Raw genomic sequence first — 27,587 nt, 5'->3', positions numbered from 1 at the left:
TGACGTCATCTCTCCCTACCTACCTCCAGGGTGCCGCCTCACGCTCTATGTCGCGCGCGCGCACTACGTCCTATGGCTTGCGCGAGCGGCGGCTGGGCCCCGCCATTTTGGCCGGTGGCCGTGAGAACACGCTGTGCGGCTGAAAAGTGAAGGCAAGAGCAGATTTGGCCTGTGTGCTCCCCTCCGGAAGGGGATTGTTTTCCCCAGGTAAGTGAATAGCCCAGAGAGGTTTGACTGTTAGCTACCATCTGTCAGGTTGCAAAGACTGTAGGGACGTTCTCCGAGAGCCTTTGGTTAGGCCTTAGGTGGCGGAGACAGCAGCAGCGCGTGGCAGCGGCTCCTGCGGGACAGCTGGAACTGCCGGAGCGCGGGCGACGCCGAGACCTTGGGGGTGCCTCAGTCTTCCCCTCCAGCCGACCCGGCTGTCGCCGCTGTTACCTGCCACGCCCGCCAGGGACTTCGAGAATGGACCTAGATGCCGTAGTCTCCACTCCCCCTTTACCCCACTCCGGCCCTGGAGCTAAACCTGCTGGAGAGGAAGTCACCTTTAGAACTTAGAGCACCCTCTGTACCCACAGCACCCTCTATTACCCCCACACTCTTCCAGCACCCTAAAATGGATATATTGTCACATGTGCATATTTGGTTGTGGGAAGTCGTGGCTTCCACGTTTCGGTGAGTGGAATGAGTCATGGCATCTTGCCGCCATGAAGTCGAATACTCCCTGTTCACTGCTAGGTTTTATGATGCCCACATGTCGCTCTGCTTCTCTCAGAACAGCGTGTACGCAGCTATGACTGGGGTTGTCCCAAGTAGTTTCCCAGTAGAAATCCTATAGTTTTTTTGGTACGCTTTTATACTACTTGGCACTTTCTCCCCTTATCCATTTTTCCCTTTATTGTATCTAATACTCATTGAGATCGAGGTTGATGTCTTTACTCAGAATACCTTTATTATCTCTTCAGGGGTTCATACATTGTAGACATTTAATACGTAATGTGAATGAATGACAGCCAAAGCCGAATTCCCACCTCCCATTAACTACATCAGTTTATTTTCTCTTTTTTGATAGTAAAAATATCTAAGAAGAAGAACTGTCCAAATAACATGTTTTATTTTTTTTTACTCTTTCCCAACGGAACTGCTAACTAGTCATTTATGATAGTGGCATTTTATGTTGCAGTAGGTTGTCCCATATTCTGAGACTATTCGTTGTATACCAGCCACCTGACAATAATGCTTTGTTAATGTAACCAAAGGCTCAGAACCTGTATTTGAACCAAAAGCTGTTTGGGGTTTGTGAGCTTTTTAAAACCTTAGTTCTCCCCTATTTTAAAAAGAAGTTTTTTTGTTTGTTTGGAAAAGCATTTAACAATTGGGAGGGAGGGGGAGAAAACAATATTAAGTTAGAGTTCCTTCTAAATGCCTTAAACTTAAAACTCTTTGAAATCAGAGCCATGTACCTCTCCTAACTTATACGTGTTTTATAAGACTAATAAACTACCATGAGCATGGGTTAGACTATTTCATGTGATACTAAACATCATTAGTTAACAGCAATCTTTGAAATGCTTTTACACAGTATTACAATTATTTTGGCTTTTGACTATAAATGTTTCCAAGTATGCCTCACTTCCTTTTTTTCCTCTCAACTGGAAGAATGACACTGAGGGTCATTGTTCTAGTGTCAATTTTGAACACTTTTGTCTTCGAATCTGAAATATCCTCAAATACTTCTTTGTTTGCAGGAGCCTGTTAACTGTAATCTTCTGCAAGCTTTACTGTGCCTTACTTTTCTATTGAAAAAGTAGTAGAGAATCCCCTTGCCCCAGTTATTGAAACTGATACAGAAATTGAATTAAAAGTGTTTACACAGTTAATTAACAGTTCTACAAAGAATCCATGTTCATTTTTCTTAAATGCATTACAATTTATCACTATTTTTATATAAATCACTTTTATTAACCACTTCTGGTATGTTTTTATTCTTCTGTAAAAATCAAGCCAGGGTGGTGGCATGCACCTGTAGTCCCAGCTATTTGGGAGGCTAACGCAGGACGATCCCTTGAGCCAAGGAGTCCCAGTCTGTAGTGTCCTGTGATCAGTCCATTCAGCCTGGACACCATAGCAAGATCCCCATTTTATTTTTTTAATTGTCTTTTACAGTCTTTTGGTTTTTAAAATAGTTTGAAAAATTAAATATTAGGCCGGGCGCGGTGGCTCAAGCCTGTAATCCCAGCACTTTGGGAGGCCGAGACGGGCGGATCACAAGGTCAGGAGATCGAGACCATCCTGGCTAACACGGTGAAACCCCGTCTCTACTAAAATACAAAAAACTAGCCGGGCGAGGTGGCGGGCGCCTGTAGTCCTAGCTACTCCGGAGGCTGAGGCAGGAGAATGGCATAAACCCGGGAGGCGGAACTTGCAGTGAGCTGAGATCCGGCCACTGCACTCCAGCCTGGGCGACAGAGCGAGACTCCGTCTCAAAAAAAAAAAGAAGAAGAAAAAAAAAAGAAAATTAAATATTTTAGGAGTTTAACAAAATAAAGTTTAAGCAATTTCATGATGAAAGATTTATCCCCTGGAAGGGAATTCATTATACTCTTTCACTGAGTAATTTGTACAAAGGCATTCAGTATTTAAGTTAGAATGCATGAGGTCCAGTTTTAATAGCTTACTAAAGAATCTTCATTTCCGAGGAAGTTGTCATTTCCCCAGTAAGAGCTTTTTTGTGACAATTTAAGTCATCTAATTTCTTCCTCTTCTAATCTTTACAAGACCTGGACCAGTGTTTGAAGGAATAGAGTCAACCTGTTTATTGGAAAAACCCTGTATTTATTACATGAATGTTTAGTCTTCTTTTGAATGGTTTTTTTTTTTTTTTAATATGTAGTTTAGTGGACAACTGTCACTATAAAATATTGGTAACTTGCAAGATTTCTAAAGTTGTTATAACCTACAGGGAAATTATTTACTATATTTAAATTCATATTCTCATTCATTTAGCAGAAATGTTTGATCTCCTGTGTGCTAGGCACAGGTTCAGCCACTGGAATGAACAAACAGTCCTACCCTCATGATGGATGGAGTACATTCTACTTGTGGAGGGGAAAAATATGTGTGTTTGTAGAGGGACAGAATATACATACACACATGCACAATAGATGTGTGCATATACACCAGATATATATGGAATATATAGTGTGTCATATAGTTGAGCTGGGGAAAAAAAGCAAGAAAGAAGGATGAAGAAGCAGTTGAGTGTATTTTTTGGTAGTGTAATTAGAGAAGAATTACTGAGAAATAGTAAAGATTGGAAGGAGTAAGCCATGTAACTCTCTAGGGGTAATAGCATTATAGGCAGAAAGTGCCAAGATCCTGAAGTAAGAACAGGCCTGTCATGTGCTAGGAGCAACAAAGAGCCAAGGTAGCTGGAGCCATACTACAAGAGCTAGAGTAGTTGGAGATGAGATCAGAAAGTTAACAGAGGCTGATCAGTGCCTCATTGATTATTTTCAGGACTTTGGCATTTACTCAGATTGAGAATGAAGCCATTGCAGGATTTTAAATAGAGGAGTGACATAATCTAGCTTACTCTTTAAAAGGCTTACTCCGGTTCCTGTGTTGAGAATGAACTGTTGAGGATTAGAGTAGAAAGAGATGAAGGTAAAAGCAAAGAGATCTGTTAGGAAGCTATTTGAGTAATGCTGGTAAGAGATGATAATGATAATGATAACTTACACCAAACTCAGGAGAAGAGATCAGATTCTGGATGTTTTATAGCTTCAACGGGATTTGCTATTATTAGGTGGAAAAGAAGTATGACTTCAAGGATTTGGGCCTGAGCAAAAAAAAGACAGGAGTTGCCATCTAACAAAATGGGCAAGACTGCTGAAATTTTGGTGAGGATTTCAGGAGCTTATTTGGGAGATTCCTCTTAAGCCTTCCAGAGATGTTAAATGGGCAGGAAAGGGTTCAAGAGAGGTATCCTGACTAAAGGTAGAAATTTGGAAATTTGCAGTATATAAATGGAATTTAAACCTATGAGACCAGAATAGAACACCTTGGGGAATGAGTATATGTGGAAAAAAATGACCAAGTCTTAGAGCACTCTCAACATTTAGAAGCCTGGGAGGTGAAGATGAGTGACCGGGAAAGTAGTAGGAAAACCGGATTAGTGTTGTATCCTAAAACCAAGTTAAAGGGTTTTTATCTAGTAGGAAAAGTGTTTATTTGTGTCAGATGCAATTGATTGGTCAGGTGAATTAAGGTCTGGTAAACATTTGTTTTAGCCATGTGAAGAACAATGATGGCTCGACAAGTTGTTTTGATGAAATGATGGGCTCTAGAGCCTAGAATGGATTCCAGAGAGCATGTAGCAAGAAATTTGAGACATTGAGTATAAGCAACTCTTTGAAATAGTCTTGAAGAAGGAAAAATAAAACAATGGGAGACCATGGGGTCAGGGAGTAGAATGCTTGAATGCTGATAAGAATTAGCCAGTGGAGAGAATAATTGCCGAAGTTAAAGACAGAAGGGAAAATTGTTGGGACATTCTTATGGACTGTCTTCTAGTGTACAAATGGTCTTAGCTAGGGAGATACATATAGTATGATTGCTGGTTGGCATAAGGGTCCATTTGAGATGATGAATTTAAAGGGAGACTAGTCAGCAGGCTTTGTGTTTTTTTTCCCTACCCATTTTCAGCTCTATGTGTGCAGGTAAAGAGTCTAATTTAACCAAGATTGTGATTAAGGGTATTTAGCTGGCTAAGAAGGAAAATAAAAACACCAAGAGCTGAGGGACAGTGGATTCAAGAGATAATGAAAGGTTTGGAGAATGGAGGAGTCAGGGTTGTTGGATTGTTCTGTAGTAGAGGGTGAACTGAAAAATAAAGAATGGCGGTTGGAGAATGGAGTATTTGAAGTTGAGGTTATAGAAGGATTGCAATTACCGGTAATAATAAGGTCTACGATGTAACCAGAAAAAATGAATAGCTGTGGTAGGGTAGAAGACAAGCTGTTTGAGGAGAGGGGTTAATAAATGAGAGCACAGGAGGGTCATCTGTGAGCATATTGAAATCACCAAGAACTATGTCAAGTGTTGTAAAAGAGTGTGTGAAAGTTGACAGAGGGGCTGAAATCTTCAAAGAATGAAAGGGAGTGATCTGGTGGTCACTACTAACTAAAGCAGTTAGATAGTTGAGACGTAAAACTTTTTAGGGAGGAGGGAGAGATAATAGTCTAGGATAGCATTGAGGAGCAAGATCTCTTATCCCCGTCCAAGCCTAATGATATTGATGGGTGTGAAAAGACTTGAGATGTCTACAAAGGGAAGCAGTCTATCAAAAAAAGAAAAAAAATCAGGATTGATTATCACAGTAAAAAAAAGACATGATGTCTTTGTAAATGGATAGTCTTGGTTTCAGATTCGTTCATTACATATTGGAATAAACTCCAGTATTAAGGCACTTTTTGTAATTTTTTACTTTAATCACCATTCTAAGGAAATTAATTTCTGAACCACTAAGCCCAATATTGTAAAAGATTTTTAAGTTCACTTTGATGTTAATGCTATGTAATTGATTAAATTGGAAAATCAAGACTTGTAAAAGCTTTAAAAGTAATCATAGTATATACATGTAGTTACTTGGTCTCCTTTTAGTTTCATTGGTATTATAATTATTTGCCATTTCTGTCAGTGTCATTACAGTCAGATATACACAACGTGAAGTAATGCTTAGTTTGGGGGAAGAGCTTGTGGGATTTCCCCATCCTGCTTCCCCTTTTCAGTTTTCCTGGCTATTAATACTTCTTTTTCCATTAGAACTTTAGATTTGCTTTGTCTGGGTTGGTTTGTGGGTTTTTTTTTGAGACAGGATCTCACTGTCTCACCCAGGCTGGAGTACAGTGGCATGATCTCAGCTCACTGTAACCTCCACCTCCTAGGCTCAAGTAATCCTCCCACCTCAGCCTCCAGAATAGCTGGGACCACAGGCACACACCACCACATGTATGGGGTTCTTTTGTTTGGTTTTTCACATGAGATTGAATTAAATATATGAATTCAGGAAGGGTGTAAATCTGTGATATTAACTATTCTTTATTATAAAAACTGAGATAGCATGTCATTTCTTCAGGTCATTTATGTCATTCGGTGTTTTAAAGTTTTCTTGTGTATATATCTTGTTGAGTATATTCCTAGATATTTTCTTTTTGTCGCTATTGTAAATGGCATTTTTTTCTTATGTAAATCTTCTGATTAAAGTATATATGTAAAATTTGATTTTCCCAACCTTACTAGATTATTTTATAATTTTTACTGTCAAAATTTATATTTTTTTGCAGATAATCATTTCATCTCCGTATAATGATCATTTATGTTTTCCTGTCTTTCATGTATGCAAATTAGTTCCCTTAACTAATTGCATTGAATTTCTTATTTTTTCTTTCATAGAAGAGCTGGATATTCTTTCGCACAGTTATGGCAGACAAATTAACGAGAATTGCTATTGTCAACCATGACAAATGTAAACCTAAGAAATGCCGACAGGAATGCAAAAAGAGTTGTCCTGTAGTTCGAATGGGTAAGCTGTTCTGTGGATCATTTAAGTATAAAAGAAAACCATGAAAGAAATCAACTGGTTTGATAGTTCTTTATGGGTATTAGCATATACTTTGTGTTCACCGTTAGTTTCATAAACTGTGAAGACAAGAAAACTAGTTTGTTCTAAATTTCTTTTATTGCTTTGTGACTAAAGGATCCTATTTTGAAAAGAAAGACCAAATTGTAGAATAATACATCAGTATTTAAAAGTGTATTGGATGTGAACTCAAAGCAGAGTTCAGCTTACTGATCTTGAAATCTACAAAATCTTATAATTACTTTAATATTATATATAGTAATTAATTGTAATTTAATGGGAGATGGGTTACAAGAAACTTTGACAGTATTTTCATATTTAAAAAATGAACAAAGAACTTAATAAGAATGACTATTCATAAGGTTAGCTATACTTTGAAGATTAGATAAATTTCCAGCAATTCAATTGAAAAATTATTGGTCGTCCTTAAGGGCTATGTTAAGTAATTGTAAATGTACGAATGAGGCACAGAATTACTGAATCTTAAAATTAGTGAAACTTAGAAACTTTAGTTGTCATCTGTTATTGTCTCCTTTGCTATTCAGAAATTCCATTATCCCTAATATCATGTTTAATTTTAGCTGTATATTAGATGACTGCATACCTTTTTGGAGTTTTACTGATCTGGCTACAGTAGTTCATTCTTTTCGTAGTCTGTCTTACCATTTTCAAGCCATATTTTGTTTTTTGAATTTAAAATTTAGGTTAATCAGCTTAAAAATATTTCAGGATATATCATATTTTTACTGGCATATTTTCTTCCCCAGTAGTAAATTAAGTAAAATAAATATAAAGTCATCTCCCTGTTATCAAACAAGGATATTCATATAAGTGATTAGAAATCTGTCACCACAAAGCACTGATTTAAGGCATTATCTCAAATGTATTTCTTTGTGTGGCCTTTGTTTTTGAAAATCTGCTTCTGTATGGAAATTTAGAACTAGCATTGCCTAAATAACAGTATTCGGAAAATCAGAAGATAAAGGGGAATGGCTTAATTATATCTTTTCCTTTACCAGGTAAATTATGCATAGAGGTTACTCCCCAGAGCAAAATAGCATGGATTTCCGAAACTCTTTGTATTGGTTGTGGTATCTGTATTAAGGTAAGTAATATTTTATTTACTAGATCAAATGTGTAACCTAAAACTGAAATCTGAAAATTCTGGGTACTATGCTCTAACTCCTTTAAGTGAGGCAAAGTATAAAGCAAATGAGTAGAGAATGTAAATTTAGGAAAGTGTTATTCTAATATCAGTGACATTGTTGCTTTTTTAAATTAATTAAAGCGCCCCTTTTAAAAGTTTCTCTTGCTGTACTCTATAAAGCCATTTCCAACCAAAATTTCTCTTTTTCTCACCTCTTATAAGGACATTACCATCACATTACATGTTTCTTCTAAGTCCGTATTGAATTTTAAATTCACACCTTTTAAACACAAATGCACACAGCCAAAAACTTTAAAATTTAGCCTAATTCTTAAGTGTTTCTTCTATTGTATTACACATGCTTCTATTGAATTTTCCCAATGGTAGAATACTTAAAATAGCTCAATTATTAATAATTTTTGTTGCCTTGAATAGTTTGATTAGGCTTTTGACCCTTGAATGGTAAATTTCCAACTTTAGTTCATAAATTTAGGAGCTAATGTGTAACGTACTTAATTTAGATCTTTCTGTTTGTAGATACTATAAAAAGGAGCTTCACCAGAGTTCAGATACCACGCTATTGTTCAAGTAAATCATGTATGTTTCACATTGGTTTCTGAATCCTTGTTTAAGTATCCAGAAAGATTTTGTGGATACCTGAAACATTTTCACTTGCTTTGAAAATATAAACAGGAAGCATTCCTTCCAGCAAATATTTACTAATCTCTTATTGGATACCTGCCTGTACCCTGGGTGCTGGGAATCTGGTTTTGAGCACTAGCGTATCTATTCTCTTTCTTTGCTGCTGTAAGAAAATTAGATTAATTTAAAATTTAAATTTTGGATGCACTCGAGTGGCTCAAAACATACTGATGAGATGGTTCTCTGAGAGTGGGGAAGTAATGTATAATTCCTGAACACTAAGATATTATAATGCACCTCATATATAAACAGTGGATATTTTTTTCCTTATAGAATTAAAGAAGTTTAAATCACTTGCAGCATATAAGCATTCTATGTACATTTAAGAGAAGAGGATAATGGAGGTAACTCCACTGAAAGAAAATATAATTTGTAAAACTTAATAGTTTTGGTTAGAGGGTGGAAATTACCCTCTTTATTTCTTTATTATTTTTTTCTTTATTAGAAAATGAGTAATTCTCTGTTTTTGTAATGTATAAAATGGAAATTCCCTGGAATCTCTAAACACAGAAACTTTGAATTGGTCCCCTGAGCTCATTGAACATGTCTGCTGAGCAGATCTCTAGTAATATGAGGTTATAATCTTTGCATGTACCTCTGTAGTTGCCTGTACTTACGAGAAATTTTTCTAGCCACATTACCATTCTTAAATGACTTTCCTGTTTTTGTCATTCTTGTTCCTTGGACAGTCACCTTACAGTCAAATGTTATTTGAATAAGCCTATATGTTTTGTTTTGTCATGTTGTGTTTTGTTTTTTAATGTGAATTGACTTCGAGAATTCAAGTATGTTTTTCATATAGGATAGATAAAAGTCATAATGGAAAGACATTAATCCCTGGTCTGTGCAAATGTGCTAGCTATTGGTGGGATGGAAATAGCCCAAAAAAGGATAAGATCCGTGACCTCAGACGACTTTACAAAGTATAATAGGAAGCATACAAAGGCAGTAATAATTGAAGGAAACAGAGGGAGAACATCTGTTTTGGAAAGAATATGAAGTCATATATTCAGTGACTTTTTTGTTGACTTGCCTCTTAGCCTCCCTTTATCTAATATGTTTTAACAAAACCAAACGAAAAGCCTCAAGTTCTATAAGGTTTTTCAGTAAGTATTAAGCACTCTTTAAATGTATAGGATTATGCCCATCACTAAAGGGAATATCAAGTTACAGTTGACCCATGAAATCACAGGTTCAAACTGTACAGATCTACATACACATGGATTTTTTCCCCCCAACCAAATGCCAACTGGAAATAGAGTATTTGCAGGATGCAAAACCGTTTTAGAAAGGGCTGACTTTTTCTTTTACTCAGGTTCTGCAGGGCTGACTACAGGACTTAAGTATGTGCCAATTTTGGTGTACTCGGCAGTCCTGGAACAATTTTCCCCGCATATACTGAGAGACAATTGATATGATTCTAATGTTCAAGGAACCTTTTATTTTTAAGTAAATAGTAAAAGGAAATGTAACAATATTTCACATATTTATGAAAGTCCTCATGTTTAGAAGATTGCTTATAAAATATTTTAATCCATTTTAGTTATGTGTATATGTCTACAAATTAATACAAAATTAATTTTTTAAATAACAGAAATGTCCCTTTGGCGCCTTATCAATTGTCAATCTACCAAGCAACCTGGAAAAAGAAACCACACATCGATATTGTGCCAATGCCTTCAAACTTCACAGGTATATATTCACATCAAGATTCCTCTTCTGTCGAGTTAAGCGTAAAATACATTTGGGATTTTAAGAGAAATGCAGAAGTTGGGGGAAATGCTATTAACCAGTCACTAAAGGAAAATACAATATTATAACATCATGCAGAATCATACTGTATATGTCTGTGGTTCATTCTGGCTAACATTGCAATTATCTATGGGACTTTTTAAAGCTACTAATGCCCAGCTTTCAGCCCAGTTTAATTACATTGTCGGGTCTGGACCTTAGTATATTAAAAAGTCCCAGGTGACTCTAATATACAACTAGGACTGAGAGTCACTGTTGTTCCTAGTACCCTTATCCCCAGAATAACTTTTAAAGGAATTTGCCTTTGATTTTGTTTATCCATTAATTTGATGAGCTACAGAGAATATCACTTTGAATTTGGACATCATAATAATACAAGTCACAAATCCTTAGTTTGGGATTTTTATCTGCTGAACACTAATACTTTGAATCTAGGAGTCTAGATTTTACTAATAAAAAAGTATTTCTTAACCTGCCAGCTTTAAGGAGCCTACTGCAGCAGGGAGAATGAAGTAGAATATTTCTGGTTGATGTGGCACTTCTCTCCTTAGTAAGTAAATGGCAGGCCAGAAAAGAAAGACATTGTGAGGGTGCACCTGCTATGTAATTATTACCAAAGCGTTTTGTTATACATTAAAACTGAGCCTTACATGTAAAGAAGAAATTTACTTTAGAATGGACTTTGAAAACTGAATAAATAAAACTTGGAATAATGTTGTTTATGGATGCATTTCTAACAATTAACAGCGTAAGTTAATCTTGGCTGTTTTTTTTCTAATAGCCAATAATATCTGGTATATGTTTCTTAACTTATTGATGGATGTATGTGAAGTGGAAGTGCATTAAAATATATCATTCTGATGTTATGTGGCTTTTTCTATGTAAGTCTGAGTTTTATAATTTTTGTATACTTGTAACAGGTTGCCTATCCCTCGTCCAGGTGAAGTTTTGGGATTAGTTGGTACTAATGGTATTGGAAAGTCAACTGCTTTAAAAATTTTAGCAGGAAAACAAAAGCCAAACCTTGGAAAGTACGATGTACGTATTATCACCTTGTAAAAATTAATATCATGAGTCAGTTTTATGAGATTTTGTGGGGTAGGTGATATGTGTATTTTTAAAATATTCTTATTTTCAGGATTATTTGTGGAATTAATGCTGCGAAATTTATAAGTAAAGCTCTTTTGTACTTTTTAACTAAAAATCTGTTAATGTTACTTAACTGAAAATTCTGAGTTGTTAAGCCTTGATCTGAAGCAGAATTCTGCTTGATTCTGCTGTATTACACATGTTTCTGTTTAATTCGTCCCAATAATGTAAAAATAGCTCAATTAGTTTTGGTTGCAGTGAATAGTTTGATTAGGCTTTTGACTTATGAATGGTAAATTTCCAACTTTAGTACATAAAGAAATTTAGGGGCCACTGTGTAATGTTCTTAAGTTAGATATTTTTATTTGTAGATATTATAAAATGGAGCTTCACCAGAGTGTGAATGCCACCCTATTAATTGTTCAAATAAATCATAAGTGTATTTTACATTTCATTTCTGAATCCTTGGTTAAGTATCCAGAAAGATTTCTTGGATACTTGAAAACATTTTCACTTGTTTTGAAAATATGAGCAGGAAACATTCCTTCCAGTTTAACCTCTTATTAGATGCCTTTCTATGTCCTAGGTGCTGGGAATCTGGTTTTGAATAACATAGTATCTGTTCTGTTTTCTTTCTTTGCTCTTACAGGGAAAGGAGACTTTTATTAATTATGTTCGCCTCCAATCTTAAGTTAAAAGCCACAAGTATTCTATTTGCATATATGTTCTATTTCCTATATCATTCATCCTCTTTGTATTACTAAATTCACGTGATTCTGTATTTTTTTTTTTTAGGATCCTCCTGACTGGCAAGAGATTTTGACTTATTTCCGTGGATCTGAGTTACAAAATTACTTTACCAAGATTCTAGAAGATGACCTAAAAGCCATCATCAAACCTCAATATGTAGACCAGATTCCTAAGGCTGCAAAGGTCGGTTTTTGATAGAGGGAATTTAATGGATATTGGTAGAAGTATAAAAGACATATCAAAATAAATGTGTTTTACTTTGTGATTCTTTCTTAATATTGAAAGAAAATAGTAACTATTTTTGCTGTATTGTGGCAGGGGACAGTGGGATCTATTTTGGACCGAAAAGATGAAACAAAGACACAGGCAGTTGTATGTCAACAGCTTGGTAAGTGTTTATTTTGTGTGTGTGTGATTGTGTGTATATATACACACACACATATATATATGTATGTTTTGTTTTGTTTTGTTTTGAGATGGAGTTTCACTCTCGTTGCCCAGGCTGGGGTGCAGTGGTGCAATCTTGGCTCACCACAACCTCCACCTCCCGGGTTCAAGCAATTCTTCTGCCTCAGCCTCCCAAGTAGCTGGGATTACAGGCACACACCACCACACCCAGCTAATTTTTTGTATTTTTAGTAGAGATAGGGTTTCTCCATGTTGGTCAGGCTGGTCTTGAACTCCCAACCTCAGGTGATCCACCCACCTCAGCCTCCCAAAGTGCTAGGATTACAGGCGTGAGCTACTGCGCCCAGCCATTTTGTGTATATATTTCAGTAGGCCCCAAACTTAAGTGATGAAAGTACACATCTTTATGTGGATTCCTGAAATAAATGGGAAAATCTCCAGTAATTGTTATATTTGCTTTAAACAATTTTCAACTGAAATAGCATTCAAACTTCAAACGATGACATGCAGTATACGTTTTACCTGGAAGAGGTGAAATACATTGAGCACAATGCCTCTATGTTCTTTGTAGATTTAACCCACCTAAAAGAACGAAATGTTGAAGATCTTTCAGGAGGAGAGTTGCAGAGATTTGCTTGTGCTGTCGTTTGCATACAGAAAGCTGATATGTAGGTTACTTTACAATTTTTGTTTATCTTCATCCATATTGTAGAGTTTTCAGTTGTAATGCTGCTAATAGAGGAATGGTTTTGAGAGAAATTAATAGAAATAGTATCTAAGGCCCTAATTTCAAGGTAGGATGTTGAAGCAGTTGTGTATCCACTACCCATTTTCCCTGTTATATTCACAGAGGAAAATCTTTATTTATTTAGATAGTTTATAACTGATAGGTGCCAGAAATTTTTATATAAAGTCAGTTATTCATTAAGCCCTCTTTTTTTGAGACGGAGTCTCACTCTGTTGCCCAGGCTGGAGTGCGGTGGTGCGATGTTGGCTCACTGCAAGCTCCACTTCCTGGGTTCACGCCATTCTCCTGCCTCAGCCTTCTGAGTAGCTGTGACCACAGACACCCACCACCACGCCTGGCTAATTTTTTTTTTTTTTTTTTTTTGTATTTTTAGTAGAGACGGGGTTTCACCATGTTAGCCAGGATGGTCTCAATCTTCTGACCTCATGATCCGCCTGCCTCTGCCTCCCAAAGTACTGGTATTACAGGTGTGAGCCACCGCGCCCGACCTAAGTCCTCTTTTTATGTGAAAAGATTTTAAGACTTAAGCCCTCCAGCCAGGCCAGCAAGCTTTTTAATATCTGAAGCAAAGCACGAGGTTTTTTAAATCACCGTGGATCACTCTGGCATGCCATGTGAGAGAGAGGAGAGGAACATTTGCTTCCTACGTTTAATGTCTTTCCTCCCAGATATTTATTGCTCCTTTTTCCACATTTCTGCCCTGTTGTCTGGTGAAGGCTAACTTCTCCACGAAGTATTCTATAAATTCTTGCAATACCCTCCAAAAAACTGTGCTTACATGCAGCTGACTTAAGAGAAAACTCTCCAAACTACTTGAGACTGTATCAGAATACTTTTTATGAGAAGTTACCAATTTGCAAATTAGCCTAAACTGGTAGACGCTCTCCAAACTTGGTGTATAATCATGCTTTCTGTAATTTTTTCCTTCTACTTCTGAACAGAATACAGAAATTTTTACCATTACAAGTAGACTCTTCATTACTATTGGAGATTTTTGTTGTGGTTAAATCAGAAGCTCTTGATACTACAGTGCTTTAAAATAATATGCAAGGTAGAATGTCTTGTCTTTCAGACTTATTATATTTGCTTTTTTTTATTTTTATTTTTCATAGTTTCATGTTTGATGAGCCTTCTAGTTACCTAGATGTCAAGCAGCGTTTAAAGGCTGCTATTACTATACGATCTCTAATAAATCCAGATAGGTAAGTAGAGATCTGGCATGTTACTGTGTTGTTTTGTTTGGAGATTTTTACAGATTTGTAAAGATTAAACACTGGGTCTGTCAATGTCATGTACATATTTTTTAATCTTCTTTGTTTATAGCTACCACCTAAATTTACCTTTATCTAGAACAGACGTTCTCAGTGCAAGATTCATTTGTTAACACCCCTGCTTCCAGGGAGCCTAGGAATATTCTGAAATCATTTGCAAATTCCATAGCTTTATGGGAAGTAGACCCTTAGCTTTTCCCAGCTATCTTTCTCTCTCTCTCTCTCTCTCATTTTCACACATAAACACACACAGGCTTAGAATTGTAAGAATCACTAGAGTAATTCTGGTTGTTCGGAATCTTACTGGGCAAAAAAAAAGAAAATTCATCATAATTTCTCTTAGTATTCAAAATACCCTGTGTTTATAGGGTGCTTTTGTGGTTTGTAGAGTTTTCAAATTCATTACGTCATTTGATCCTCATGGTTATCTTGTAGGAATCTTCAGATGGTATTCCTATTTTGCAAATGAAGAATAACATAAAAAATCTAGTTGTTTGTTCTAGGTTACAAATTCACTGTATGACAAAGCTGTGACCAGACCCCAGGGGTTTTTTCTGTATAGCATTTTCTATATTATACTGCCTCTTCTGACTTAACAATTTAATAAACATCCTTTTAAATACATAGCTCATCTCAAATGGTGAAAAACTGAAGCATTAGAACTATAAAGAAGTGATAGGACCAGATGTTGATGGTTTCTGTAATAAGTCTTGGGTTTTAACATCCACTCATGGGCAAGAAGCAAGGTCTAGTATTGGATTTTCACACGTAAAGTGCCAGGACTCTCAAAGGACTGCTTTCTCCCTAAAAGGGCAAATTGGAAACAACTTTTCTGTCATTGCACGGAAATGTCAAGAAAGCAAATATCTATCATTCACTGAGCTCCCTGGAAGTGAAGGGATCACTGTCTTTCAAATCTCTCTTCACTGGCCAGCAGCTCGTCTGGCTGTGGAATTGGAATTTATATAACCAGTGGAATCTGTGAACCCTTCAAAGTGAGAAAGTAGTATTTTTAAGGGGTCTGGAACTTTTATGGTACATAGCAGAAGCAACGAACCAATATGCTTTCAACCCTGGTTGCACAGGATTCCTATAGGTAATGCCTCACGAGGACGAGCTCAAATTGTAAATTATAAAATTTATAAATTAGAGGAGGAAGCAGTCTACAAATTAGCCAGCAGATATTATATGGCAGCAGGATTCAAGAACTCTAGGTGAAATTTTAAGGAAGGCTATTAAATAATGTTCAAAATAAAATCTTTAAATAAAAGGATTCAAAACCCTAAGGATATAATGCTACCAAAAAAGCAATAGGTAGATGTTCGGAAACCCCAACAAATTTAAAAATTAAAAGCATGGTGACATTATAGATTCACTGAACATATTAGATGGGTGAGGGACAGCAGAAAAGTGCATTAGAAACCTGATCTGAGGAAGTTACTAGAATATAGCAGAGAGAGAATAAAATTAAAACGTGGAAGGAAGGTTCAGAAACCTGGATAATGTAGTGAGGAAACTATTTACATATATCTTAAGAGTCTGAAAAATAAAGTCATGAAAGGATTGTGGCTGAGAACTGTTCAGAATTGATGAAAAATTCAGCTCCTTAGATTGAAGGAGCACAAGTTCTACAGATACTAAATAATCCATGTAGATACTTTGAAGTGAAACTTAGAATATCAGTGATAAAGAGACAATCTTATGTGAGCCAAATAGAAGCCATGATCTTTACTTCATACACAGGCATTAAAAGCCTGGGCATTATGATAGGCTCTTTGGGGAATACAAGTGTAAAAATACAGTCCCAGTATTCAGGGACTTCACAAAGAAAAATACACCCTATGGTAAAGAAAAGCATACACATGTACCATAGTCTTGAAAGGAATACACAAAGTCAGGTCACTAGTTCTCAAGTCACTTTTATAAAAGTATTTTATAGCCCCTTTTTATACTAAAATGAAAGTCATAAATAATATCTACCTTCACATAAAACTTTAAAGATATCAAAGAACATCCTAACAATAAGAGGAAAACTGAAAGAAAATACTAGTTTACAGCCAGTGTTTCAAGGAGTAACTGTTTAGACACATCACTAGAAAACAAGGCATCAGGTACTTATTATATCCACTTATAATGAATAAATTTAAAATTAAAAGATCAGTAAATGTTTTGTATAGTTGTAATAGGAAAGTGAAATAAATAGTGTAGATGGACCTCAGAGAGAAAAAAAAAAAAAACTAGTAAGGAAAAGTAATACTACCCAAGACTTTCCTATATTATGAGAGGACAGTAACCTTAATTGTAATAGGGATAACATGGTAAGACAGATTGGCATGACAACATAGAGAAAATTTTTAAGACATTTCACAAATGGGCTGGTTTTATTTACAGGTATAAGGTTAAGATCTCTATGTAGTGATAGATTGATGATAAAGAGTCATAAGAAGTATATCTCCATTCTGGAATTCAGTGTGTCAAGGCATACATTGAGTCTTTAATACTAAAAAGATCTTGGAGAACATATCCTTGGATAAACAATGAAAAATAGAGGATACATTGGACAAAAGGATAGAGATTAAGAAGTTTTATAGAGTTTGACCTCAGAACATTATCAGTAACATTGAAGGCTAAGAGGTAGCCCCAAATTAACTGTAGGGTATACATTTTTTACAGCCTAGATTCCTTACTATGCTACAGATTTGTGTTTCTTCCCAACTTCTCAGGAAACAGAATGGCTGACCTAAATCATTTTTGTATTTTGGACTTCTGTCTCCATGACCTCCATTTGAAGGTTGGGTCTGGGGGCAGGAAGTTTGACCTATTTTTTTCTTCTTTTCAAAGCGAAGTAAAAGCCACTACATGATACAATGCTCCCTCACACTGGCTCTTTAAGGAAACATAGGAGTTTAAAGACACCAATGCAAGATGAGTATCACCAGCTCACCTGATTTGCCATTTTTGTTGATAACTACCACCATTGTGGTAGAAAACTTTTCCTCTTAATTTTCCCTTTTCATCTTAGACCTGCTCTTATTTTCCATTCTTTCTTTTTTTTCCTTGCCAGATTATTCCTGAAATGTTTTCTCATTTCATTCCCTTACTCTAGAATTGTACTGTAGCCTCTAGACAAACATCCTTATTTAAATTTTAATTGAAATTAAAATTTTATTTCATCAAACTAGCAACATTCAACTTATGGCTAGTAGCCACTATATGGGATAACAGAGAGATAGAACATTTTCATAATTGTAGAAAGTTCTGCACAGTCCTATTTCAGAACCTACTACCATCTTCCTCATTTCCAATTAATTTAGCTCATATTCTTCATTTTGTCAAATCAACAACTTTTTTAGGTGTCTGTTAGTACGTTGTGTAAGACTAAAGATCACAGAGGTGCTAAAAGTATTGAGTCTCCCTTAAGATGTTTATGAGCAAGTTATAGGGGTAATTAAAAAATAATAGTAAAATAAAAGTCCAAATAAATAAAATAAAAGTCCAAATAAATAAATAAAAGTAAAATAAAAGTCCAAGTATCAGTCCAAATACTTGTTACCAGTATTCAAGAGTGAGGGGGGAAGCTCATTTGCATATTAAGAAAAGTATTTCCGTAGCAAGTTGGATTTGAGATGGACCTTAAAGGGTTACGCGGGATTTCAGCAGGTAAAGATCTAGGCAGGAGACTGCTTAGAAAAGGAATACTTTCTTAGACACCAGAGAAGTAGAGAAGTGGTTTATTTGAGAAAAAAGATGCATTCTTCAGTGTTTCCTGTGTATAAGCTAAGTAATAGAAAGATAGTAGCTAAAGTTTTAGAAAATGTTGAAAACGTCTAATTAATGAAAGTGATTAATTTCATTTGGAATTGAGACCCACATCAGGGGACCTAAAGAAAGTGAGATATGAAAGAAATATGAGGACCTGGACTAGAATTTAGGCAAAGAAGAAAAAGGATGAAATTGAAACACAAGACATTGTTGAGAAGGAATTCACAGACTTTAATAACAGTTTAAACAAAATATCAGTGGGAATAAAATGTCATTTTTTAGGGGATGATAATTCCATTAATACAAATATGGAGAATTTTTGTGTAGGAAGCTGATACATTAATTTGACGTTTGAGATGTCTGCAGGACATTTTCTTTTTGACATGTTGAACTATGTTCAACATGGAAATGGGAATAAAGTGCTACATAAAACCTTCATGACTATTACTTGCCTAATAGCTTCTTTTCCAGCCAATACTGTATCACTTCATTCAAATATAGCCACTTAAACTTCACATATCCCATTCTCATTCATAAAGTGCTCCAGTACCCACTAACCTGTTTTCTTTCTGATGTTCACTGATTTTTTTATCTGTGGAGCATATTTTGCCATGGAATCTTTTGTTACCATTTCATACCTATTCCTTGTCTTCCCCAGCTTAATCGAAACGTCTCAGGTTAAGGATTCTGTCTTGTCTTTGTGTATGCATCCATCACCTTCTACAGCTAGCATGGGACAGGACAGGTACAGGGCTTTACATAAATTGAGTAGCATAATAAACAGTTTAGGCTACACCTGAATTAAATCTATTATAATTGTTTCTACTTTGTAACACGTATTTCTAAATGTGTTTCTTATTAGCAGAATGCATTTAATTCATATATCAATAAACTTTTAAATTGACTGGTTTTTTCCTTTCTTTTAGTTCAGGAAAACATTTTTAAATATGAGCATTGATAATGATAAAATGTTTTATGGCTTTTGCCTCATATGTCTTTATGCTTAAATTTTATTAGATGTATCTATTTTCTGAAATTTACAACTATTAAAAATAGTTATGTAAGAGTTTTAACTAATTATATATGTTATGTTAAATATAAAAATAAAAATCTGGTTTGATTTTCAGATATATCATTGTGGTGGAACATGATCTAAGTGTATTGGACTATCTGTCCGACTTCATCTGCTGTTTATATGGTGTACCAAGCGCCTATGGAGTTGTCACCATGCCTTTTAGTGTAAGAGAAGGTAACTTGAAAAATTTTTTTCACATATGCTGTATTCTCTTCCACTCTAATGCTTGTAAACTACAGTATTGATATTAAGTCGTTTTACATTGCTCTGATATCATCCAAAACTCTAGTTCCTTGGAATTTAATCACTGAGCAGAGTGTTTATATCAGTTGTTATACAAAATATATTTTTTTCATTTTGGAGAATTTTCTCCTGGGGATGGGTAGAAATGCAGTGTTACTTTTGTGGGGGGTTGGGAGGCTACAGTAAAAGTCTTCTGCATTTTGGCTTCTGCGGTATTACTGTAGTATTTGTCATTTTCAAATTAACTTTGACAGGCCAATACCAGTAATGAAACTCTTAAAATGCTTTCAGTATTCACCTTGTTTTCATGTTTTAAATTTATCTGTAGGCCGGGCGCGGTGGCTCAAGCCTGTAATCCCAGCACTTTGGGAGGCCGAGACGGGCGAATCACGAGGTCAGGAGATCGAAACCATCCTGGCTAACACGGTGAAACCCCGTCTCTACTAAAATACAAAAAAATTAGCTGGGCGAGGTGGCGGGCGCCTGTAGTCCCAGCTACTCGGGAGGCTGAGGCAGGAGAATGGCGTGAACCCAGGAGGCGGAGCTTGCAGTGAGCTGAGATCCGGCCACTGCACTCCAGCCTGGGGGCAGAGCGAGACTCTGTCTCAAAAAAAAAATAAAATAAAATAAATTTATCTGTAATATGTATACGTTTTTGGAACTAAGGCTATCTAAAAGCCTAATAAGATAGTTTAGTAAGTATATTAAAATTTGTATTTAGTCTTTGTACTTCCAAGAAAATCAGATTTCCTGGCCTCTCCCTTCCATGTCGCCTCCTTACCTGTGCAATTTAAGCAAAAACAGAAACTAGCCTACCACTAAGTGGCTCCTGAAACAATTACCAATGTACTCTCAGCCTTCCATACCTTTTCCTTTTTTTCTTCCCCATTTTCCTTTGCTGCTTCCTTGTGTTTTGTTTTGTTTTGTTTTTTGTTTTCTCTCCACCTGTCTTAAACTGACAATTCAGAACACAAAAGGGCTGTTTACGCAGGAAAAAAAATACTATCTCCTAGAAGTAGAAAAATTCATGTAGCCTGTAGTTCCCTAAGTGGTGGCAGGTTTTTTGGTTGTTTTTTTTTTTTTTTTTCAATCTTGGAAGAATCTTTTTTACACCTAAAAGCTCTTTTGAAAAAGTAAATTTATATTGCATTATAATCCTTTTCATAAAAGGATGATGGGAGTTTTATAATTTATAAAAAGTACATAGATATTAAGATGTGGGGAAGAAATTGTTGTAACTTACCTACTTATACATTTGAGAAAGATGCATACTTTAAAGAAAAATTTGCAAAGTTACCTAGTTTTTTTGCCAGTAGTCCTAAGGGATGACATCAGAACCAATTTATTAATGTTTTATTCTTGTCAATTAACAAATATGTATTGAGTACCTTACTCTATACCATATGGTAGTCTTTGAATCAAGTTGATAATGATATGGGTACTTGGCAGTCATTCTTCACAACTCCAGTTATGCATGTCATGTCTAGAGACTATGCCATTCAGTAAATGGTACCCAGTAAGGTTTTTAATGTGCTTGATCTGTTAAAACAACTTAAGAAACTTCAGTTTTTCTGTGTTCCTTTAATATATTGAAATCAGTGCAGCATTACTTAAAAGCTTTCTGTAAACTGTAAAGGTGGTTATAGTTTGAACTCATTTTTAAATTGACAAGACAAACATTGAAGTAGGACTATAAAGACTGACTTGCTGTGTGTTTTTTAAACGAAGTCACTTAGTTCTTTGAGCCTTTATTTTCCAAAATAAGTTAGGTATGTGGACTAAGTGGCTGCTAAGGTTCCATTGAGTTTATGTTTTTATGTAATTTTTTAATTTAATTTTTTAACTTCACATTTATATGTTTTAGATAGTTTAAGATAAAAAAATGCAGATTTTGGCAAAATAAATGTAATCTGTTCATTTGTTCTGTCAGCAAAGATGTGTTGAACACCTGTGTTCTAGGATGAGGATACAGGCTGCATGATGCGTCTCTCACTTCCAAATAAAATGAATAACGTCAAGACCTTCAAAAGCTTCAGCTTTCTCTTCACTTAAATATGGGAAACACTGAAATATGGATTATTCATTGTTTCTCAAATATACTTTTCATTTCAGTTTGCTATTGTAGATCTTAAAATTTTATTACAGAGGGTTCTTGTATACAATGTTGGATTAAGTTATTAAAATCTGTTTAGATAATGGTGATTATCTTTGTACAGTGAAACCATTAAAAAGAAGTTAACTGAAGTTAGCTCATATTCAATTTCATTATGAACCTGCAGGATTATATTTTTTGATGCAATAAGTTATAACCTCAAAATATGTGCTTATCTCTCATGTGAAATTGAATACTGATAACAAATTGTATATTCAAAAATTTATCCCCCAAACTTTTATATCAATATTATATCAGTCTAAAAATACTTTTACATATTTGTCATTTTCACTTTAAAGGTAAAGCAAAAAGGACGTCATGTGCTCTCTTTTGCATAAAACCTGGTGGAAAAAATAATTACAGGATAATGAGAAGATGTATTTCATGTGGTTGGGGGGGACATGCCTATATATTCATGAATTATTTAAACTTACATTAAATATGGTTTTTTAAAAAAGTTAATTCTTTATATGCAGACCAACATGTTAGCAAAAATCCACAGAAATTTAGAGTATATAATCTATAGATTGCTCCCAAGAGAGCTTAGGATTTTGACTCTAATGATTTCTCCCTGTTGACAATTTTCTTCCCAACAGGCATAAACATTTTTTTGGATGGCTATGTTCCAACAGAAAACTTGAGATTCAGAGATGCATCGCTTGTTTTTAAAGTGGCTGAGACAGCAAATGAAGAAGAAGTTAAAAAGATGTGTATGTATAAATATCCAGGAATGAAGAAAAAAATGGGAGAGTTTGAGCTAGCGATTGTAGCTGGAGAGTTTACAGATTCTGAAATTATGGTGATGCTGGGGGAAAATGGTAAGTTTTCGTTTTGTTATAAGTAAAAATCTTTCTGTTTAGTAAATTAGTTTTAACTATTTTGTGGAAAGATTTGAATCATATGTTATAGGGCTAGAATATGGAGTTTTATTTAAACCCATAATTTTCTTAGTGTACTTTCACAGTTTTTTGGCATTGTGTAATTCAATTGCACTGTAATTCAATCAGGTTAATATTTCTTATTTTGTTTTATAACCTCCAGTGAAAATAAGGTGTTCTTTGTGAGCTGGTTTTTTACATGTAAATTAATAAGGCAGTTATTAATCTTATAAATTGACTAAGGAGGAAAGGATAAATGGTGATTCAGAAACAATCCAGCTTTAAAAATTTTTTCCTCATATACTTCAGTGTGGAACTTTTTTTATTTTAAATTCAGAGCAATCTATCTTTGTAAATAATTGTATTACCAACAAATATTTCATAATAAATTGTCATAAGTATAGGTATAAGATGAGTTTGACTACTAAATATGTGATACTGTCTTCATGATTTAAGAACTATTTGAATTGTAATCTTACAGCTTACAAAACTATAGAAGATAAATTTTATATAAGATTGTTACAATGTATCAGTGTTTAGATAATGGGAATTTTGAATTGAGTTGCAATTAATTTAAATATTTTATATAAGTAAACTTTAAGATTACAGTTATCTTTCATAAAATAGTCTATACTATCTTAATAAATTGTGTGCCCTCATAATTTAGCTAAGTAAATCTTTTCAAACTATTGCAGGATTTAAACTTTATAGATATACCATTTATTAAAATTGTCATATAAGCTTTGACTAGTCTTTATTCCTCTTAATTAGCTTAGAATGACACTTCAGAGGTGAACCATGAAAGACTAAGTATTTTTCTATATAAACTTCAGAATTCAATAATGTCAGTGTATATCTTTAAAACAAATTTCTCAGTTAAAACTAAATAGGACATAGTGTTTTACTTTAAATGTCAAGCATCTTTCAGATCAAATTGTCATATATTGTGTTACCAGGAACGGGTAAAACGACATTTATCAGAATGCTTGCTGGAAGACTTAAACCTGATGAAGGAGGTACAGTTGTAATTGTTGAGTCTTTTTACACTGTTCTACACAGTAAACTTTAAAGATCTGGGCAGTTTTTAGTGTCTTATGTATTTCATTATTTTGCAGGAGAAGTACCAGTTCTAAATGTCAGTTATAAGCCACAGAAAATTAGTCCCAAATCAACTGTGAGTTATTATTTTTTATATGGTTACTAAAGAAAATTTTGTATATAATGCTTATAGCTTTTATCTTTTACTGTATTAAAATTTTTCTCCAAATTAGATTCTATACAGTTCTATTGGTAGTTTCTAACAGAGTTATTAAGAGTCCAATCCTTGATTCATATCCACTGCTAAGAAAGTGCTTTAAAGATGTTTGTCACATTTGGCCGGGCGCAGTGACTCACGCCTGTAATCCCAACACTGGGAGGCCTAGGCCAGCGAGCGGATCACAAGGTCAGGAAATGGAGACCATCCTGGCTAACATGGTGAAACCCCGTCTCTACTAAAAATACAAAAAATTAGCCGAGCGTGGTGGCGGGCGCCTGTAGTCCCAGCTATTCAGAAGGCTGAGGCAGGAGAATGGCATGAACCCGGGAGGTAGAGCTTGCAGTGAGTGGAGATTGCGCCACTACACTCCAGCCTGGGTGACAGAGCGAGACTGTCTCAAAAAAATAACATAAAAGGATGTCATCTTTTTGCTAAATAAATCATTAAAAACCTAATGTATTTTGTGCTTCAAAGTGACACCAGCAAGAACATGAAAAGGCTACCCACAAGATGGGAGAAACATTTGCACATCATATATCCATTAAAGGACTTGTATCCAGCATACATAAAGAAATCTTACAATTAAAAATGAGCAAATGTCTTTAAGTTATTCAGCCATAAAAAGAAATGAAATATAAACAAATGCCACAGTATGGATAAACCTTGAAACCATTATGTTAAAGTTAACCTCCTTTGGTTTTTGCAGGTGTTGTAATGAACTCCTCAGTACCTCACCATTCAATTTATGTTTTGTCTACTTGGCTTAGCTTATCATAAAAGTTTTATCATTGATACTCTCTATAAGCTTAGATTTAAATTCTAAAATTCAGCCTTATCCTGAAACAGCAAGGAAAAGCTATCTTAGGATTCATCCCTTCATTCCTAACACACTGTCATGCATTTTGTGTTCTCTCTTACTGACTGCCTAATGTTGCTTGATACCCACTTTGACCTTTGGAATTTCTACTCTTGAATGTTTTTTCCCCTGAAACATTATTTGCTTATTACTTTCTAATTTTAAGATTATTATTGCAGGGGCTGTGGAGTGGGAAAAAAAAAAATATATTGTTGCAGGCTGGGCACGGTAGCTCATGCATGTAATCCTAGCACTTGGGGAGGCTGAGGCAGGAGAGTCACTTGAGCCCAAGAGTTTAAGATCAGCCTGGCCAACATAGATCCCGCCTCCACAAAAACTTAAAAAATTGCTTCAGCATGGTGGTACATGCCTGTAGTTACAACTCCTCTAGAGGCTGAAGTGGGAGGATCACTTGAGCCTGGGAGGTTGAGGCTGCAGTGAGCCCTGATCATGCCATTGCACACCTGGGCAATGGAGCAAGACCCTGTCTCAAAAGAAAAACAAAATCCCTTTTTACTTGTTGTACATGATGGGTTTTGAATAGAAAATCTCAAAACATGTCATAGATGGTGGAAACACATTGATATCTGTTGGTGAAATATTGATATACTCTTATTCTGAAGCTTAACTTTGTCAAGATTCATTGAGTTCTGTAGTGAAATTTTATCATTTAAATACTTTTTTCTATTAAAAACAGGGAAGTGTTCGCCAGTTACTACATGAAAAGATAAGAGATGCTTATACTCATCCACAATTTGTGACAGATGTAATGAAGCCTCTGCAAATTGAAAACATCATCGATCAAGAGGTACTTTAACATAATTTTTTAAATTTTATTATTATTTTGAATTTTGGATGCCTTTACATGGTTTGCTAAACTCCTCCAATTAGGTGCAGACATTATCTGGTGGTGAACTACAGCGAGTAGCTTTAGCCCTTTGTTTGGGCAAACCTGCTGATGTCTATTTAATTGATGAACCATCTGCATATTTGGATTCTGAGCAAAGACTGATGGCAGCTCGAGTTGTCAAACGGTAAATATCTTGCTCATAGAAGTATTTTGATTATGTGTACTGTCCTACAAGTGTGCTTAATATAACAGTGGAATGTTTTATGATATAAAGCTGTAAGATTTCAAAATCATTGTGTTTTAGTTTCATACTCCATGCAAAAAAAACAGCCTTTGTTGTGGAACATGACTTCATCATGGCCACCTATCTAGCGGACCGTGTCATCGTTTTTGATGGTGTTCCATCTAAGAACACAGTTGCAAACAGGTAAAATTACTTTTAATATGTTCAAAGTAATTCATTTTAAATTTTCCAATAAATAGTAAAGTCACTGACTTTAATTTTAAAAAATGAAAGCTAGAAATTTTAGACCTGATTCTGTGACTCCTGAGATCATTGGTGTTGGGGACTGGATGGGACCATGTAAAAGAGTAGTTTTTAGGCTGCAGTGTAGAATCCTTCACCAGGAAGATAAAAAGCTGTGGGCCCCTCACCTTTTCTTTCAGCTTAACTTTTGTTTGCTTTATTATTTGAATCTCCCAAAAAAGATTGAAAACTATTGCTTTCATACATGATAGAAAAAGAAAACAAGGTTCAAAGAGGATACATGATTTGTCCAACTGATACTGACAGTGATTGAGCTCACAGTGGATCCCAAATATCTAGTGTTGATCTATAGCAGAGTTAAAATAAATGGTTTTACCTTTTTCCTTTTCTCTTCTCATTTTTCCTTGTTAGCCTGATTAGGAGCACTTGCAATATAGAGAAGCCTAACATTCAGATCAGATCAGGTTATGAGAAATTCATTTTACCTTTAGTGCTAAAGCCTGTATTATTAGATTGAGCTAAATGAAATTACTGGTGTTCAGTTTTCACCTACAAAACCAGCAGTTTCATGTGGTTTCAGCATGTTTTCTGGTATTGGAGAGCAAGGAATGAAGTTGCCATTTTAATAATTCATCTAAGAAAAAAAAGTATTTTGCTGGGCTTCTTCCCTGAATTCCTTTTTTTTTTTTTTTTTTATAAATTGAGAATTACATATTTCTTGAAGAGCCAAGGAAATTTCTTAGTATATATGATGTTTATTTGTTCATCTAATGATATCCCACCTATTTACACAATTTTAAAATGTTTCACATGTATGTTGTGATTTGGCATGATTTAAGAACTAGCTTGGGTAAAAACGATGAAGTATAGAAATTTAGAAAGGAGTTATCACTGAAAACCACTATTAGGAGGACATATTACCTCCAGTAACAAATTTTCATATAAATATAACTTTTAAGATTCTCATCTCCCCTAAAATGTGCAATTTGAGATTCTGTAATCTACTTATTAATGATCTTGTTTTTCTAAAGTAGTACTTTCATCTTAAATGTTTCTTTCACCAGATTAGAAATCCAGGTTAATTTTTTTGTTTTGCACAAAAATATTATAGCCAAGAAAACTATATAGTCCAAGCAAAGCCATTTCTGAACATAGGATTTGTAGTATGGTGTTACACTGTTATCCAGATGATTTATGATTGGGGAATTTGAGGCAATAGTAATTCTTAATACCCTTCATCCCAAAAGGTAGTTACATTTCTGAAGTAAAATTTAATCAAAATTGATTTTTTTTTTTTTTTCTTCTAGTCCTCAAACCCTTTTGGCTGGCATGAATAAATTTTTGTCTCAGCTTGAAATTACTTTCAGAAGAGATCCAAACAACTATAGGCCACGAATAAACAAACTTAATTCAATTAAGGTATGTAGAAAAATTGTCTTAAATCATGGATCACTTTGATCTCAGTATAAATGACTGAAAGGCTATTTAAAAATCAGTAACATATGGCTGGGCACTG

At 35.0% G+C, this 27,587-nt stretch overlaps 1 protein-coding gene across 2 annotated transcripts; it reads left to right on the top strand.

Annotated features, from left to right (window-relative positions):
- Nucleotide 1: 1 nt before the first annotated feature.
- Nucleotides 2-27,587, top strand: ABCE1 (ATP binding cassette subfamily E member 1). 2 transcript variants are annotated; one of them, XM_017881528.1, is made up of 17 exons: nucleotides 2-207; nucleotides 6,457-6,586; nucleotides 7,663-7,748; nucleotides 10,087-10,184; nucleotides 11,165-11,282; nucleotides 12,129-12,266; nucleotides 12,402-12,471; nucleotides 13,063-13,159; nucleotides 14,352-14,441; nucleotides 19,400-19,521; nucleotides 22,339-22,560; nucleotides 23,577-23,636; nucleotides 23,736-23,794; nucleotides 25,432-25,542; nucleotides 25,626-25,768; nucleotides 25,889-26,011; nucleotides 27,379-27,586. In XM_017881528.1, the coding sequence occupies exons 2-17, from the start codon at nucleotides 6,484-6,486 to the stop codon at nucleotides 27,527-27,529; spliced, it is 1,791 nt and encodes a 596-aa protein (XP_017737017.1). In that variant the 5' UTR covers nucleotides 2-207; nucleotides 6,457-6,483; the 3' UTR covers nucleotides 27,530-27,586. The 2 variants fall into 2 exon arrangements, with proteins under 2 accessions (XP_017737017.1, XP_017737018.1); XM_017881529.1 differs by having other exon boundaries at nucleotides 52-207; nucleotides 6,460-6,586; nucleotides 27,379-27,587.

Source organism: Rhinopithecus bieti, unplaced genomic scaffold (genome assembly GCF_001698545.2).
Source record: "Rhinopithecus bieti isolate Rb0 unplaced genomic scaffold, ASM169854v2 scaffold_12478, whole genome shotgun sequence".
Taxonomy (NCBI): Eukaryota; Metazoa; Chordata; class Mammalia; order Primates; family Cercopithecidae; genus Rhinopithecus; species Rhinopithecus bieti.
The sequence above is the reverse complement of the archived record's forward strand: the minus strand, read 5'-3'. Positions and strand labels throughout refer to the sequence as shown.